Here is a 15,214-nt window from a genome sequence, read left to right as displayed (position 1 = left end):
TTAAGAAGCCTAAAAAAAACACAAACAGTAATTTTCATCTCTCCTCCTACTCACTCTTGCACTGGGAGACGCTGGTGGCTCCGTCGAAATCGGTGGTGGTGTTCCCGGGGCAGGAAATACAGTAGTTCTGTCTAAACTCGGTCTGGTAGGTCCCCAGTGGGCAGCGGATACACCTGTGGACTGTGGTGTTGTAGTAATGGCCTGGAGAGCACTGAACTGTAGGGCAGGAATGGGGAGACACACACACACACACACACTAGTTACAACACAAGATGAAATATTAAGCAGACAAGTAGATTAAGTAGATCCCAGATGAGTCCAGTGTTCTAGTTTTTACAGATGTAGTGTGCCTACTTTGAGCTTATTCTTTTACTTTTCTTGATTAATGTTACAGCACTTTTTATTTTCATAGCACTCTGAACTATCTGGCTACTTACCCTATTGATGAGGAATGTTCACTTATTTTTACTGTTGCACTTATTCTAAGTCCCTCTGGATAAGAGTGTCTGCTAAATGCCTAAATTGTAGATTACTTGAGCATATGTTTTCGTTCAGAATCAGGCTTTATCGGCCAAGTATGCAACACATATTTTGGTTAAAAGCTCCAGCTACATTCATATATGTGCACATACAACAACAATATACTGTATTCACCGGTTGTATGAAAAGACAACAGGCTGACCTTTGACTTCACAATCATGGAAGGAGCTGGCTCCTTCCCGCTTGGTGCTCAGCCCCCCCCCACAGGGGAAGCACAGGGTGCGTCCCAGGTCGGGCTGGTAGGATCCCTGAGGGCACGGCTGACAAGGTTTGAACCCATCGCTGGAGAAGTATCCCGTAGGGCATTGGCCTGGATTTGATTCGAAGAACATTGAGAGAAGGATTACAATACAGAACGGTAGCCCTACATCTGAACAGGACTGAATGTGAACCATTGTTTCAGGGACTTTAAACTAGGCTACCTGCGCAGGAGGAGATATTTCGTGCCCCAGCAGGCCCGTGGCCGTCGCTGCCGGGGCAGAGGTCACAGGCCAGCTGCCCCTCCTTCTCCTGAAATGTGCCGGGTGGACACTGGACACAGCGCTCCTGCTCGCCGTGGTAATAAGACCCAGGCAAGCATCTGACTGAGAAAATATCCACAAAGGCTTTGGTCAGAGATGAGCTCACACTACCTTATATTGCAGCACATGACAGCTGCAATCAGTTCTTTTAGTTCTTATTCCCATAGGTCTTAGTAATACTGCATCTACAAATTACAGTGAAATAGGTCTTACCACATCGGCCGCTGTCCTTCTCTCGGCCCGGGCCACAGTTCTCCTGGCCAGAGGCCGCCTGGGGGAGTTTCTGGGCCACTTCGTACTCCAGCCCCGCCACTCGAATCAAGAAGCGCTCCTGGTTGATGGACTTCTTGAGAGCCTTGATATATGTCTTCACCTGCTTCTCCATACGCTGTCTCAGGCAGCTGAGATTGCAACTCCCTGGTAATGGATAAAAAAACGTACTATACTATGATTCAGTTACAAGTATATGGCTGAACCTAACATTTGTGCTGCACCAAATAATTTAATATATTGAATTGTGAGGATGAGCAATTAATATGTAGGCCTACTGTGCAGCATGTTGTGTGTTACGATTATTGATACTTCCCGTTGCCTGTATACCATAATGATCACAAAATCAGCCCACAAGATCAAATGCCCAGACTGACCGGTGGTGTCCCCAGGTTTGACCTCAGCTTCCAGCTCCAGAGTGATGCGCGTCACCTCTTTGTTTGAGGGGTTGCGCGCACGCCGCCCTTTAGCTTTCTTGGAGGAGTCACATTTGAGGTTGACAAATGTCACCAAGCAGTTACTGCAGGGCTGCCCACCTCCTGTAGGCGCATGACATCACACAGTCTGTGAGGCATTACTGTGTAAGGTATATATGACATTCGTGATTTAGTAATAATTAATGATCGAGAGTAGAGATCCATCATTTTCTGGAAGGCATGGATCAAGTGCAGCAGACAGGAATTCATTCATATTATAGCATGGGTAGATACAGCACCATATGTATTCAGCTACACCTGCAGGACAAATGTCCCATTTCCAAAACAGCACAACTGAGAATGAATTACCTGGCCCTAGTGTCCGCCCCCTGTCCTCCGTCCTTCCAGTCAGCTTAGGGTGGAGGTGACATTTGGCATCTTTAATCTTGAAAGAGGCTGTCTGCTTCACTGGAGGGGCCAAAGTCTCTACAGGCAAACACAGCACAGTGGGTGGGAGGACACTACAACATCACACTGTCATCACTGCACCATAGGACCCGATCAGGCATGCACACAACTGAAGAGGACACACTGTGCAGAGTTTAATTATATGAATCTGGAGGGCAGCAAACCTATGCAGCTCTGACTACTGCTGGTGTTGAGCCTGGCTGGAGATTTCCCTCTGAGGATGGGGATGCCACAGCTGACTGAGTAGCTGCTATCAGACTCTGCAGAGGATAAAAAAACAAGTTTTTCAATTCTTTAATAGGCCAACAAAACAAAATTGATCACAATTCTGTTGATATGTTTGTTTTCTGATTAAACGCTGCTGTTCAGGCCAGAGGGAGTAACATACCTGCCAGATAATGAGCTTTAGAGGCGCAGGTAAGAGAGCAGCTCTCTTTCTTGCCCGTCTTGCTACAGGTCAGAGTGGCCTTCGGGGCGACCAGTCCAGGAGGACATTTCACCAACTCTGAGGGAAGATAAAACCCACACTGAATCACACGCTGTCCTAAAGCGAAATATGGATCTGGCACTGGTATGAGGCGTAGCTGGCAGAAAACTGTAATGTGCAGCTGTTGTGACTTTGAGCGTGTGTCTGTAAACCAACCACTGGGGGGCAGCGATGGTACATACCAATACAGTCTTTCCTGTTCCAATGCAGCTTGAATCCTGGTGGACAGGTACACTCGTAGCTCCCCAGAGAGTTAATGCAGCCGAATTTACAGCCCCCGCGGTTTATACTGCATTCATCAATATCTGTGAATAGATATGTAAATATATTGATATTTAATAGACATACATAACTTGCAACCAAAAAACTATTTGTACATACACTCTTGCACTGTTCTGTTTCAAAACTTGAGAAAAAAGCCCTTTTACTGTCCAAGATTAATTCAGATACATCAGTCCATTCAAAGCAAGTGAATGTAGCTGCTAAAAAGGGCTGGAGTCAATTTTGTTTGAAGTAAATGAAAGAGAAACTGGCCTATTAAGAAATAATACAGCTGACAGCTGTGAATGAGGAGTTCCTGTGAGGTCAGTTTAATTTATCCTGTCAGATGTCACATTCTAGGAAGATGAATGCGTTTGCGTGTAAACAGAAGTAATTACTCATTTTGATGTCGCCACATTGCATTTCAGGGTCGAAACTTCTGCTGCTCTTCAGTGAGGAAGACTTGGAGGAGTGGCGAGGAGTAAATTATAATCACCTTTTAGCACACAAGCTGAACTAAAACCACTTAAACCATCCAGGAACCAGATGCAGGCCGCCTGCCTTTGGACGCCAGACAGAAAATTAGTTTACTGGGGAGAGCTGAGGATGCGCCAGGCTGGGGATAAGTGGCGCGGACACCGGGAGAGAGACAGAGATAATGGCAGTGATTGATGATGTGGCCTGCTGATATGAAATGCTCTTCCTTGTCTCATTCAATTATTCACCCTGAATAAAAACAGTCTGCATGCCTCTGTACTCCCAGATGAAGATGATGACTTCATCAACTGTGTTTTGCCAATGCGTTGCCAGAGCTGCTCAGAAATGCTGTGGGAGATGTGCTGCTTATCCTCTGCATCAAAGCACTCAATTTAAAGGACAAAGAACTATAATGAATATCTGATGAAAAGCGGGCTCGTCTGCCAGCAGCCGTTGTTTTGACTTCTTTGTTCCTCCCATGCTTGATATGTAACCAAACTGCTAGATCTTTGTCGACCTTCCTCCTGATCTCTCTTTGTCTTTTTCTTTGCATGCTCACATATAACAAACCGGCAGAGAAGAGCCAAGAGAGAAAAGGATAGAACAAAAAGACTCAAATTGACATCCACACTCAACAATTGCCCGTGCCTGTTATCATGCAATAGGGGTGACTTCATGGAAAAATTGTGGCTAAGTATCTTTAGATTTTATTCAATTTTTGAGGTCCAAAATTTGGATCAGTATGCATATAATATTTGTTATCTTTAGAAAGAAAATTCAGCATACATTTGTCAGGACCAGCACTCAGAAGAATCAGAAGTTTCTGTGGCGGTCAACTCCGGCCAGATCAACTGAGGTAAATTCTCCATACAGTGAGTGTATCATTACGACTAAAATGGGTTTCTTTGTGAAATATTTAGTATTAGAAACAAATGTCTGTCATCTTGTGGTATTAAGTATAAATTACTGGGTTATTTTCCTAGCTAAGTAGGAGAATGGCTGGAAATAGTCTCGGGCCTAAGTTGAGAGGAGTGTTGACAGGCCTCTGCACAATGCTTGACAGTAGGTCACTGACCTAATTGGGGTTGTTTAGGGTGAGTCTATTGTTAAACACTGAGCATGGCTTTCTGGATTGTTTGGCAGCTATATTCTGGTTGATAAGCCACACAGGGAATAACATAACCTTGGTTAGCGCTGGGAGTGAGAAAGCACAACGTGGAGCGCCATAAATCTGTGGGTTATCTAACAGTTCAGACAACACAGATGAAGAGGGAGGGGAAATCATTCATCACTGGCTCCCTCAACAATGGTATGGCCAGTCATTTACTCCTGACCACCCTCTCCTCTCACCCTCTCCATGTGGCCTGATCACAGTCCATCACCTCCATCATGAGAAAACCTTTCAATATCGGTGCTTTTCTTACTTGAACTGGCAGTTCACACGGTCTAACACATTCTGTAATTCCAACAATACATGGGTGTCAACTGGAAAGTAAGAATTCATTAAATGATTGCTGAAGTCTTTGGAGACATACTGTAACTGCAGCGCTGCGTTTATGCAGATCCCCTGACCCCATACATTTACACGTTCCCACTCACCAGTCTCAGTAATATTCCATATGCTACACTGCCACTGTAACATTCCTGAACAGTAGACCTGTCAACCGGCAGGCAAAAAAAGAGAACAAATCACTGCAAAGCTATGTATTCCGAGTGCATGCGCCGCCTTCCTCTGTGTCTGCCCCACACCTACTGTGCAGCCCTCCGGCACTGGAGACAGCAGCAGATCCTAACTGGTGATACACACAACATCAATGTGCCGCCGCAACACCCTGATGTGCTCCGTCGGGCCTCTCGCTCCCTGCCGGGCAGATCTGGCGCGCGCCCACGCACCTCCGCCTTGAATCCAAGGCTGTTTCTACTATCTCTTCCACGCCAGGCTAGGTACCTGCTCCTGCGGACGGACATGATCCCACTCCACCTCGAGATGCATGGCGGAGTGTGGAGAGCTTTACGTAAACGCAAATGTTTCTGTCATCCGTATGAGCTGTCAAAGCAGCGGAAGTTTTTTACGAAAGTGAATAAAATGATCCGTTACTAGTGGATTGTGTTCTTCCCGCCACACATGAGAGCTGCTAATGGAGGGTTAGGAAGAAGGTGTGGGATCTAGAGAAAGAGTGATGGACTTGGGATGGATGGTGTATCGGGGGACGGGGTTACTGTGGATAGAAGTGTCACCTCACCTCCACAATGAGCCAGGCCGTAGAGCACATAGCCTTTATGGCAGAGGCACTGGAAACTGCCGGCAGAGTTGACACAGGAGTGGTCACAGGCACGGTCGAAAGAGCATTCGTCAATGTCTGTATAGAGAAAAAGACATGCTGTTAGAAAATTCTCAAATGGTTTGACAAATTAAAAAAATAAAAGAAGAAAGGAGTTTCTTTTCTATCATGGCATATTTTCATGTTTTCATCTCATGTATTGTGTTCACAGTGTGTCACGAGTTGCAATGGGTCAAATAACATGTCAAAACAAAACAAAAAAAAACCTTTTGAAAAGAATTATTCTGTTTGGTGCTTGGCATAGTGGTTGACCTCCTGCAGTCATGCACTTTTCCATTTCAATGCACTGAAAAGTATTTTTGAAATAACAAGTGACCTCAGCAGGAGTCAACAGAAGAAAAGTCTGCTCTTCACCTAATAATAGGAGCCGGAGGGCTGTTTTTCTCTTCCCAAAGAACCTGCCAATCACTTTCCCTCTTCTCCACAGGACAAATGCCCCAATAGTGTTATGAACCCAGCTTTTTTATGTCCTTAATCTCTCGAACTTCTCATGCTTTGGTTCTGAGGCCATGTGGAAATAATTTGTTTAAAAGTCATTCTTGCAATTAAACGAATATGTTGTAATACGAGCTAGAGAGAGAAGTGCTAGAAGCCTTTCTCTGATCCGCCACTTCTCACCTGTCTATCTGACCCCGTCGGCCTCGCCACACCTGCAAATCCACTTTACAGCAGCCCCCCCCACCCCCACCTTAACTCTCGAAGGCTGCCTGCTCTCCCATACATGCATCCTGATGAGTTGGTTAAATGTCATGGGTCCAAAGCCCATGAGAATTGATACATAAAGTTACAGGAGATGGACGACATTTGGTTTTATTACCATCAAGGTTTCTTAATGTCAGCACTAATCTCTGTCAAGCCCAGGCAACACATACTGGAGAAAAAAAAATGGGGCTGAAGATTTGGCTAATTTGAAATGGTCGAAAAATGTAGGAAGGTCCCAAGAACATCATGCTTTCATCTCTCAACTCTGAACCTCCTCTGTCAGCCAGCATCAAACAGATGATAAAGGTTTTTATAGCATATATTGCACAACTTTACAGGAGCTCAGTCAAATGATGGCTTACCTTGAAGAAACCAGGCAGAAAGATTGATAACTGTCTGCAAAAATCCTACACAGTTCTACTGCACAAAGGATTCTCATATTCAGACACGAGGCGTAATCCTTCATATCGTACAGTTGAACTCCATCCAGCCCAGTGAGGGCAGTTATTTCACTTGAGTTTATTACTTGGCAGGCCTCTTGTGAGAGCACCTACAACCAAAAGGATGAGCTTGGGCTGAGATTAAAAGCTTATTGAGTGATCAGTTTACAAAAGAGTAGACAGGATGTCTTCAGCACTTCAGAACAAGGAACAAGAGGTGAAAAGTTTGAAAAACCCCAAAATGTTTTGGGGTTTTTTCTAATACAAACATCTGGCAAAAGCAGACATCAGCTATCTATTCAAATGACTCAACTCTCTTTTACAAAAAATAAATGGAATTCAGGCTTTATATAAGATAAAACTACAGGTATATGTGGGGGGGAATGGAACATCTGAGAAATAAAATGATCTTTCAGAACATGAACCAGGACTTTCCTCTTTCTATCCCCCCTGGCGGCCTCAGGACATCCATAACAGCAATGGGAAGCCTAAGCAGCACGAGTTAGCATGCATCAGGTGATCCAAAAGTGATTGTTTTTGGCACATTAAGTGTATGCTTTGATCAGCACACTATTTATTTCACTGAAGAGTCTAAAACCCTCTGGGAATTGGGTGTGGTGACTAGATTTCTCCTGCAATAAATGAGGCTGGAAGTTAAGCTGGAAGTTATCATTAAATCATATTTCGTTGTACCATGCCAGAGATTAGATGTGAAAGGACATCTGGCACTCCAACAGCCCTTATTTACCATGCAGCTAAGGTGAAGTATGCAGTGGGTTGGCTGGATGTACGTGCAGGGAACCATGGAAGGACCAAAGATGCAGAGAGACTCGGAGAACGGTCATATTGCCCTCACTGCATGAGACTGAAAGAGTGAGATGGAAATCAAAACGCAAAGCTCACGGTTCCCATCAGTTACCACTTCTCTTTTTTTCTGTTGTTCTGCTCACTCCTTGCACCAGACTACCTTTGGAGTCAGGACTCAACCTCTCGCCTCAACTTCCGCCCTCGCACAAAACAGCCAAATAAGCAAATAAGGTTTCAACAAAAGAATACCGAAACAAAAGAGAAAGACAACTACTGTTTACACAGAACAGATAAGAGCTTTATCATCGATGCCCCCCCTGGAGAAGACATGTGATCTGATAAAAGGCATCTCTCCCACAATGCCCTCATACGGGATTAGGAGTGAGCGGGAGGGAGTCGGACTTTGCGGGGGTTTGAGGGCTGAGGAATGCTGAGAGGTGCTCGCCAGACAAGCCCCGTCCTGACTTATGGGCCATGGTCCGCTGACAGCAGGGAAACACCATGACTGTTTAAACCAAGATAAACTCAGAGTTCATTTTACACATCTCAACACCTCGCGGTAACAGCAAACCTCTGTTTAAGTGTAATTTATGCGAAGACACAGCAAGTTTTAGGTGCGAGCGGTTGGAGTATTAGATGTCGCTTCAAGTATCTAGCAATGAACTTAAACTGCAGTACCATGGCTGTAAATTCACTGCAGGTCACATTCTGGACTTCTGTTTGCACAAGTAGGATACATGGGTCAAGGTTAGACCGGAAAATTCATTCATTTAAATCACCTCTTGAAATAAATGTTCATAATCATATATGTAATTGTTTTTTACTTACTTTACTTCTGTTGCATTGGTCTGTTTTTTAGCCCTGTTTTTGATCAATGTCTGTGTTTTTCTTGTTTGTTTCATTAGTGTTCATTTATTAAGGGTTTATCTAAGCACAACTATCATTATTATTATTACTATTATTATCAGAAGTCAGAGACACGCAGTTATGTCGGGGGAAATTCAATCATAGGCGTGGATTCATGTACCAACAGGATCACAGCGGCACGGCAGCAGCAATCAGAAAGGGAGTGACTAAGATCAAATGAAACCTTTATTGATAGGCGTCCTGGCTCTCATCTCAGTTGGCCGGCGAGCTGAGGGATGATCGGTGTGTGAGAAAGAGGAGAGGAATGAGAGGAGAGGATAGGGAGTAGACAGGTGACTCAGTGGTGTGGTGCGGCAGCGAGGCGCAGCAGAGCGTGTGAGCCTGACAACGCCTCACTCAACAGGAGGCTAGCTTTATCAAAAACCCTTCTCTCCAGACAAAACACGCCGCTCCAAACAAGGACAACACTGTTCCAAAGTAGCCCCCGTACACCCAAACAGCACATGGCCGAGTGGGTGAAGGCACGGTGCCACGGCAAAAAGCTGCAATTTACATTCCAATATGCACAGACCATATTTTATGAGTTATCTGCAGCATAATTTCTTTTGACTAAATAAACTTGTCATTGTTCGACTCCAAATGACGAGAGAAAGACGCGCTGCCAAAAATAGATTCTAAGTGACAAAAAAAGAGATATACTGTTTTCATTTACTACATATGATTTTTGTGTACTGTGTATAGAGTGGTGTGATTCAGTGCAGCAACGCTAAACCCCTTGCATGACACTGATGTGTACCAGGCTGGATATTGATTGACCACATCAATAAAGAAAGAGAATAAAAAAAGGCATGTCATCTGTTTTTCCACTCCGAGAGAGGCTGAGCTCAGCTCCGCTGCTCTAGCCTGCCTGTCTTCTTTCACCAGATGTTTCTGTAGTGGCTTGATTCATCCAAGACCCAGAGGTTTTGGAGTCGGAGCTCTAATTCCCCACACCTGTGTTCGGCCATGGCAAACTCTTTATTTGTTCTGCGGCTAGGTCCCCCAGCTCCTGCTGAGCGATGGCTACCACCGAATATAACAGACAAACAAGCCAGAGAGGCCTGGTTTGGCTGTTCCCCTCTGCTGGCTGGACAATTCAAGTGAAGGAGCATATTTTGCCATCATCGTGACATTGATATCACCTTCCAATTTCCGTCACTAGGAAGGGTTTTTTACGTTTATCATTCTCATTAACGAATTAATCATAAAAGTGTATACGATGCTTTTAGGAAGCCCTATATAAAACAGAAAGCTCTGTGGACATTCTTGAGGTACAGAGGAAAAGTAGTGTGTTTTATTTGTAGTGCAAATGGAGTCCTACCTTGACAAGTTCTCTCATTGGTCAGTAGCTTGTAGCCCTTCTTGCAGCTGCACTCGAAGCTGCCCACTGTGTTCCGACACACGTGATCGCACCCTCCGTTGTTGAGACGGCACTCGTCAATGTCTGTGGACAGAAAAATCATAAAGAATAGTGGCTAACATCTCATTGCACCAACAACAGAAAAGAAAAGAAAAAGAAAACTTGACACAAAAGTTTCTGGACGGTTTGTCTGGATGCTGAGGCTGATCTATAGGAACACGAGGCCAAAGAGGCAGAAGCAGCCAATATAGGATGATAATCTGTTTGGCTGGGCTGGGATGACAGTGTTGCAGAGTGCAGAAACTGGAAATGAGCTTCAGGGATTTCCTTACTGGCCCTCAAAACGGCTAAGATCTGAGTCTGCGTGTGGCTGTAACGAGATGCAGCCCTCACACAGTAAAGCCTCTTCGCAGCGCTGCCTCTCCTAACTCATTGTTGTCCATCCCCTTCCGATTACTATCCGCTTTACTCCTGTAGCCAATATCCAATCGATAGATCATCTGCTCATCCCGGCTTTGATGGTGCACTGCCTTGGCACGTTTGGCAGAGTTTCTGATTAATTCTGAATCATCACAAATGAGGCGTCTGTCTCTTGAGGGAGTCTTCATCATCTGGTTAAAATAAACGCATCAGAAATGGAATAAAATAATCCCCTCCTTGCTCCAGCTTTGTCTCCCCCCTTCAGAAGTGCCTGGCCTGCAGCGAGCCCCTGTCTTCTCGTGCCAGTGCTGTCTGGGTTTGTTTTCCTTTTGTTTCCTCTCAAACCAAACCAAACTAATATAAGCCAATGTACTTTTATCAGAGTTGTTAGTGTAACATTATGAGCCCTGGAGTGTAGGCGGACTTATTCCTGCTTTTTTGGCAACACAAATAGTCTCCATTCTCTCCAAAGCTCTCGTCTCCTTCTCTGTCTGTCCATCTTCTCTTTGTTTTCTTGGTCCCCTTCACTCCACTCTAATATAATCCTTTATGTTTCACTCTAAGGTTTGGAATTGATTTTATTAGACGTGATATAAAAAAACTGCTGTATTTGACAACAGTGTACAGGTAGCTTGAGCTGAGGATGAACTGCCAGCACAGCACTCAAAAAAGGAGGATTATGGTAATGCAGTGGATAAACTGTCAAGAAAATTGGTGGCATGACAAAATATTACTCAAAATACGCTGCCGCAAAGCAGAAGGTAGTGTGAGATTGGTGGAATTAATAAGGGTAGAGACATCTTCTGAGAACTCAGTAGGTATGAATCAGTGGAGAAAGTGCAGGCTATAAACAATCACAGAAAGCCCAGTTGACATGTTGAAAAGGTGTCATCATGGAGGGGGGGGGGGGGCGCTGGGGCGACTGGCACGATAATAACAGAACTCGTAACGGACAAAGTGCAGGTAAAAGTAAAAGGGCGCGGATAATACCTGTGAGTGACACGTGGAGAGAGTCGATCCAGTGTGACTGGCAATGCGACAAGTGGGAGATTAGGTTAGTGACAGGTGGAGAATAGAGGAGCGGTCTGAAACGCGGCCCGGGCCGATGCGGCTGATGCATTACCTTTGCAGGTCTTGCGGTCCGGCTGCAGGGTGAAGCCGACCGGACAGCTGCAGCGGACTCCTGTCACCGCATCGTGACACGTGCTGTCGCAGCCGCCGTTGTTCACCGCACAGGTTTCTGCAGGGAGACAAGCACTCACAGTCAGACAACTCCCAGAAACATACACCCCTTGATCTATACATTTCCCCCATCTAAACTGTAGGCATGCATACAAATATAAAACCAAGAATTAGAAAGGCCCCGCTATATACCAAACACTCTTGAGCATCAGGAAACATGCGTCAGGAAGTAAAGAAAGAGAGGCACAGCAGGCTCTCCAGTACATCCAGCTCCACAGTGATAGATAGGAATGAACAGGGAACCCAGGCTGGAGAACAGAGTTATAAATGCAGCAGCTGAAGGAGATTAACACAGACGGTAACGAAGGGCCGCTGGAGAATCAGAATAATGAGGGGAAACAGTCGTTAGGAAATGTTAGATCTAACACAGCCGAACAGAGAGGGTTTCATGCTTCTCAATGTGTGTGTGTGTGTGTGTACATGTATATATATGCGTGATTCTCTGTGGTAAAGGTGTATTACGACCTCCAAAACTTCTCTGTAGAACATCCGTCTCCCCCCCTGTCATGAGGGCAGCGGTTCAACTTCCAGACAGATGCGGTCAAAACCACCACTTTTTCCTGAGTTCGACAAAACCTTCCAGGCATTTTGGGGATAAAAAAGCAATTTCAGCTCCCCAGTCCCTGTGTTAGCTAGACTGATTTGAAAAAGGGAGGGTAGTCAGTCAAGAAAGGATAGCCGGGGTCTCATCTCAAGACACTGACAAATTTCACTGAGACTTTCATTTTAAGAAACAGTAGAGAGAGAAATTTGTTCTCACACAACAGAGCCGGGTGCGTTCCCTAATAGTTTTTGGCAGCTTTATAGATGGTCTGAAGCACTCCAGAAAAATAACGCAGATTAAAAACAAAACCTTCTGTGACCTGGGACAATCGGGTTAAGGCAGCTGGATGTCCACACAACTCATCACTTCTCTCTAATAGGATGAAGGATGCTGGTTGGCAGCTCTTGTAAAAGGAGCCAACGCAGCTGGTCTGGTTGAAGACTTCACACTGGCAAGGAGATGGCAGATCACACGTGGCACTAAAGAGGGAATGCAGCTGCACTGGTTTTTATAGAGGATCCCTTTGGGGAAACACCTAATCCTCCTCACTTGAATGTAAAAACTGCACTGCAGGCAGCAGCCATAATGGGGCTTGCTAAAACCCTTTCTCACAAATAATAATAAGACCTGCAGACGGAAATTATGCATCAAAGCAAAACAGGTGCCTACAGTGATGTAATTTTATGTGATATAACTGTTTTCTGGATGGCAGCTCAAGAGAGTCCAGTGGATATTGCTGCTACAGGCTGAACAGGGCAAGATGCTTCAATTCACTGGGACAAACTTCTGGTTCATGTAAATGTATTTGGCAGAATACAGCGGGTTCTGGTTCTGATCCTTTACAGGTGAAAGACAGTTCATGGTGGATCAGCTTGCTTGCAGCAGACTGTTAGGTAGAGAGGGCCTTCCAGCTCAAATCCCAGTCACAACCCAGGCTGGAGTGTGCAGCACTGCTGTGGGTTCACATAATTGCAAAGTGTGAGGCAGTGAGAGTTGGCAGACGGGACGATAAGACGGTGTCAGGACATGCCTCCAAAACGCTTAGTCAGGCAGTCATCTCACCAAACTGTAATGATCATGTGTTAAGAGGGCAAAGAAATATTTATGACATTATGGCTTTGTGAAGAAAGGGAGAGACACAATCTCTGGTATGTGTGTGGGTTGTGTGCTTTGGATGGGGACCAGCCGCATCTACAGCGCACCGGGTTGGGACCCACAATTAGCAGCGGGCAGACTTTTGTAAATATTCCTCAATATGATGATTCAGATACGGACTGTGTTTGGTCTAATGCTGAGCCTCTGCAGTATACGTTTCATATGGTGAGGTTCAGACAGTGTGCAGGATCTTTCTCCCAGAAGCCACAGGATTTTACAGCAGTTCTTGACTTACAGCAGGACTGTTGACAAGCACCCCCACTGCCCCTTGACACTGGTCATTTCCAATAGACTGCGAACAAAATGGATGAGTGGGCAGAACTGCAAGTCGCAAGATGGAGTGTTGATCATTGGGAATAAATAGCCTTGGCGATAAAGTATCATTCTATTGAAAGAAAACACTATATGTACTTGACCAAACATGCAGCTAAAGTTACTCAGAAGGTGTAGGGGTTATCCAGACAAAACTCACTAAAGTTCTGAGGTGAATGCTCTCTCAATAACGTAACCCACACAATAACAAAATAAGAGTCATGGAGAATCATTCTCGAAGAGTGCAGCTTTGAAAGGAGACTACAAAGCAAAGTTTCAGAAGGCCACAGTAACATAGGAAATGAACCTGACAAAGCATGGTGCAAAACGTGTCTCTTGCTTGTAATGTTTCTATTTATATATATAAAAAAAAATCTAGGACAACAAAAATAACTGAAATAGGTCAGACTGTTAGATTGTAGCATGTGGTGAACTCAGTCTTCATGTACATAGCAGAAACAATTATCACTATCTGTAAGTTAAAACACAACACTTTCCCTTCTTACCTTGAACGGGCAATTACTTTCAGAACAGCCCTCTTCCCTCTGTCTCTTACATGCTACAATTAAACCGTAAATCTCTTTGATGTATGGAGTTTAATACGTCCTCGCAGATTTATGTGTTTATTTTTCCTGGCATCTTTCGTCATATCCATAACAACAAAATTGATCCTGAAAAGTGGGCTGAATTGAATTACTGATATTGTTGAATTGTAATGCTTCAGTGTGTTTTTTTGTTTTCCTCATTGTACTCCCTTGTTCATATTACTGCAAATCTAATGAAACAAATTACTTTAAGCTGTATGCGAAAGACTGACAAGGACATTGCACTGGAATTACATGGATACATTCCATGCAATTGACTGTTTCCACCATTTTAGGGCACAAAATGTTGGACAGTGTATCAAACAAAAGAGCGGAGAGGGATTCTGCGTTCCATCTCTTGTACGGCACAGTGCTGAATCACGGACAGATCATTGGCTCCCTCCCCAAAGCTAATAGGCCGTGATGATGGAGTTTAGGAACAACCACGGCCAGGTGCTTGACACAGTACAGGCTTAATTTCCCTCATACCAGTTGTATCAAAACACAGATAAAACCACAACCCTTGGTCTGGTCCTTAAAAGCCATGACAGTTAGATCAGAGGGGCACGGACTTTGGACAAAGGCTATTTGCGCTTTTGCTAAAACATCTTGAAAGATTTATCAATGAAACCTTGATGTGAATACTTACGAATAATCACATAAGGAATTAACTACAAGTAGGGAGACTTTTTTGATGGGACTGCATCAAATAGGAGGGGCACCCTCCTATTATTATTATTTGATAATATCAGATACATCACTATCCCTTTGTGTAATGTTCAAACCGCTCTGTGCCGGTCAGAAGCTCTCTGTTTGCAGCTGTGTTTTGAAAAGGCGTGGTTTGACATGGGCAGTCACCATTGTTATTGAGAGGGCATTCACAGAGGGAAGAGGAAGGTGGGGAGGAGTCAGAGGTCAAGGGTCAGAAGGATGATGCCCCTCTGGGAGGGAGGGGCCTGA

The 15,214-nt window shown here is 44.7% G+C and overlaps 1 protein-coding gene across 3 annotated transcripts in view; it reads right to left on the bottom strand.

Annotated features, from left to right (window-relative positions):
• scube3 (signal peptide, CUB domain, EGF-like 3) overlaps window positions 1-15,214 on the bottom strand; it is a 62,379-nt gene that overhangs the window by 3,013 nt on the left and 44,152 nt on the right. For 2 of the 3 annotated variants that reach the window (XM_071543488.1, XM_071543490.1), the window contains 12 exons: window positions 11,541-11,657; window positions 9,959-10,081; window positions 5,684-5,800; window positions 2,885-3,007; window positions 2,604-2,720; window positions 2,380-2,475; window positions 2,117-2,233; window positions 1,709-1,870; window positions 1,275-1,478; window positions 963-1,124; window positions 683-850; window positions 55-216 (listed from right to left, as the gene is read on the bottom strand). In XM_071543488.1, the coding sequence (XP_071399589.1) occupies window positions 55-216; window positions 683-850; window positions 963-1,124; window positions 1,275-1,478; window positions 1,709-1,870; window positions 2,117-2,233; window positions 2,380-2,475; window positions 2,604-2,720; window positions 2,885-3,007; window positions 5,684-5,800; window positions 9,959-10,081; window positions 11,541-11,657 (1,668 nt within the window). The remainder of the gene's footprint in view (window positions 1-54; window positions 217-682; window positions 851-962; window positions 1,125-1,274; window positions 1,479-1,708; window positions 1,871-2,116; window positions 2,234-2,379; window positions 2,476-2,603; window positions 2,721-2,884; window positions 3,008-5,683; window positions 5,801-9,958; window positions 10,082-11,540; window positions 11,658-15,214) is intronic. The other variant, XM_071543491.1, reaches the window with a different exon arrangement.

This window comes from Centroberyx affinis, unplaced genomic scaffold, assembly GCF_046629955.1.
Source record: "Centroberyx affinis isolate AG114_WGS23_722 - 3 ecotype Tasmania unplaced genomic scaffold, CSIRO-AGI_Caff_v1 ptg004325l_1, whole genome shotgun sequence".
Lineage (NCBI taxonomy): Eukaryota > Metazoa > Chordata > Actinopteri > Beryciformes > Berycidae > Centroberyx > Centroberyx affinis.
Note: the sequence above shows the minus strand (reverse complement) of the source record. Positions and strands in the feature narration are given on the sequence as shown.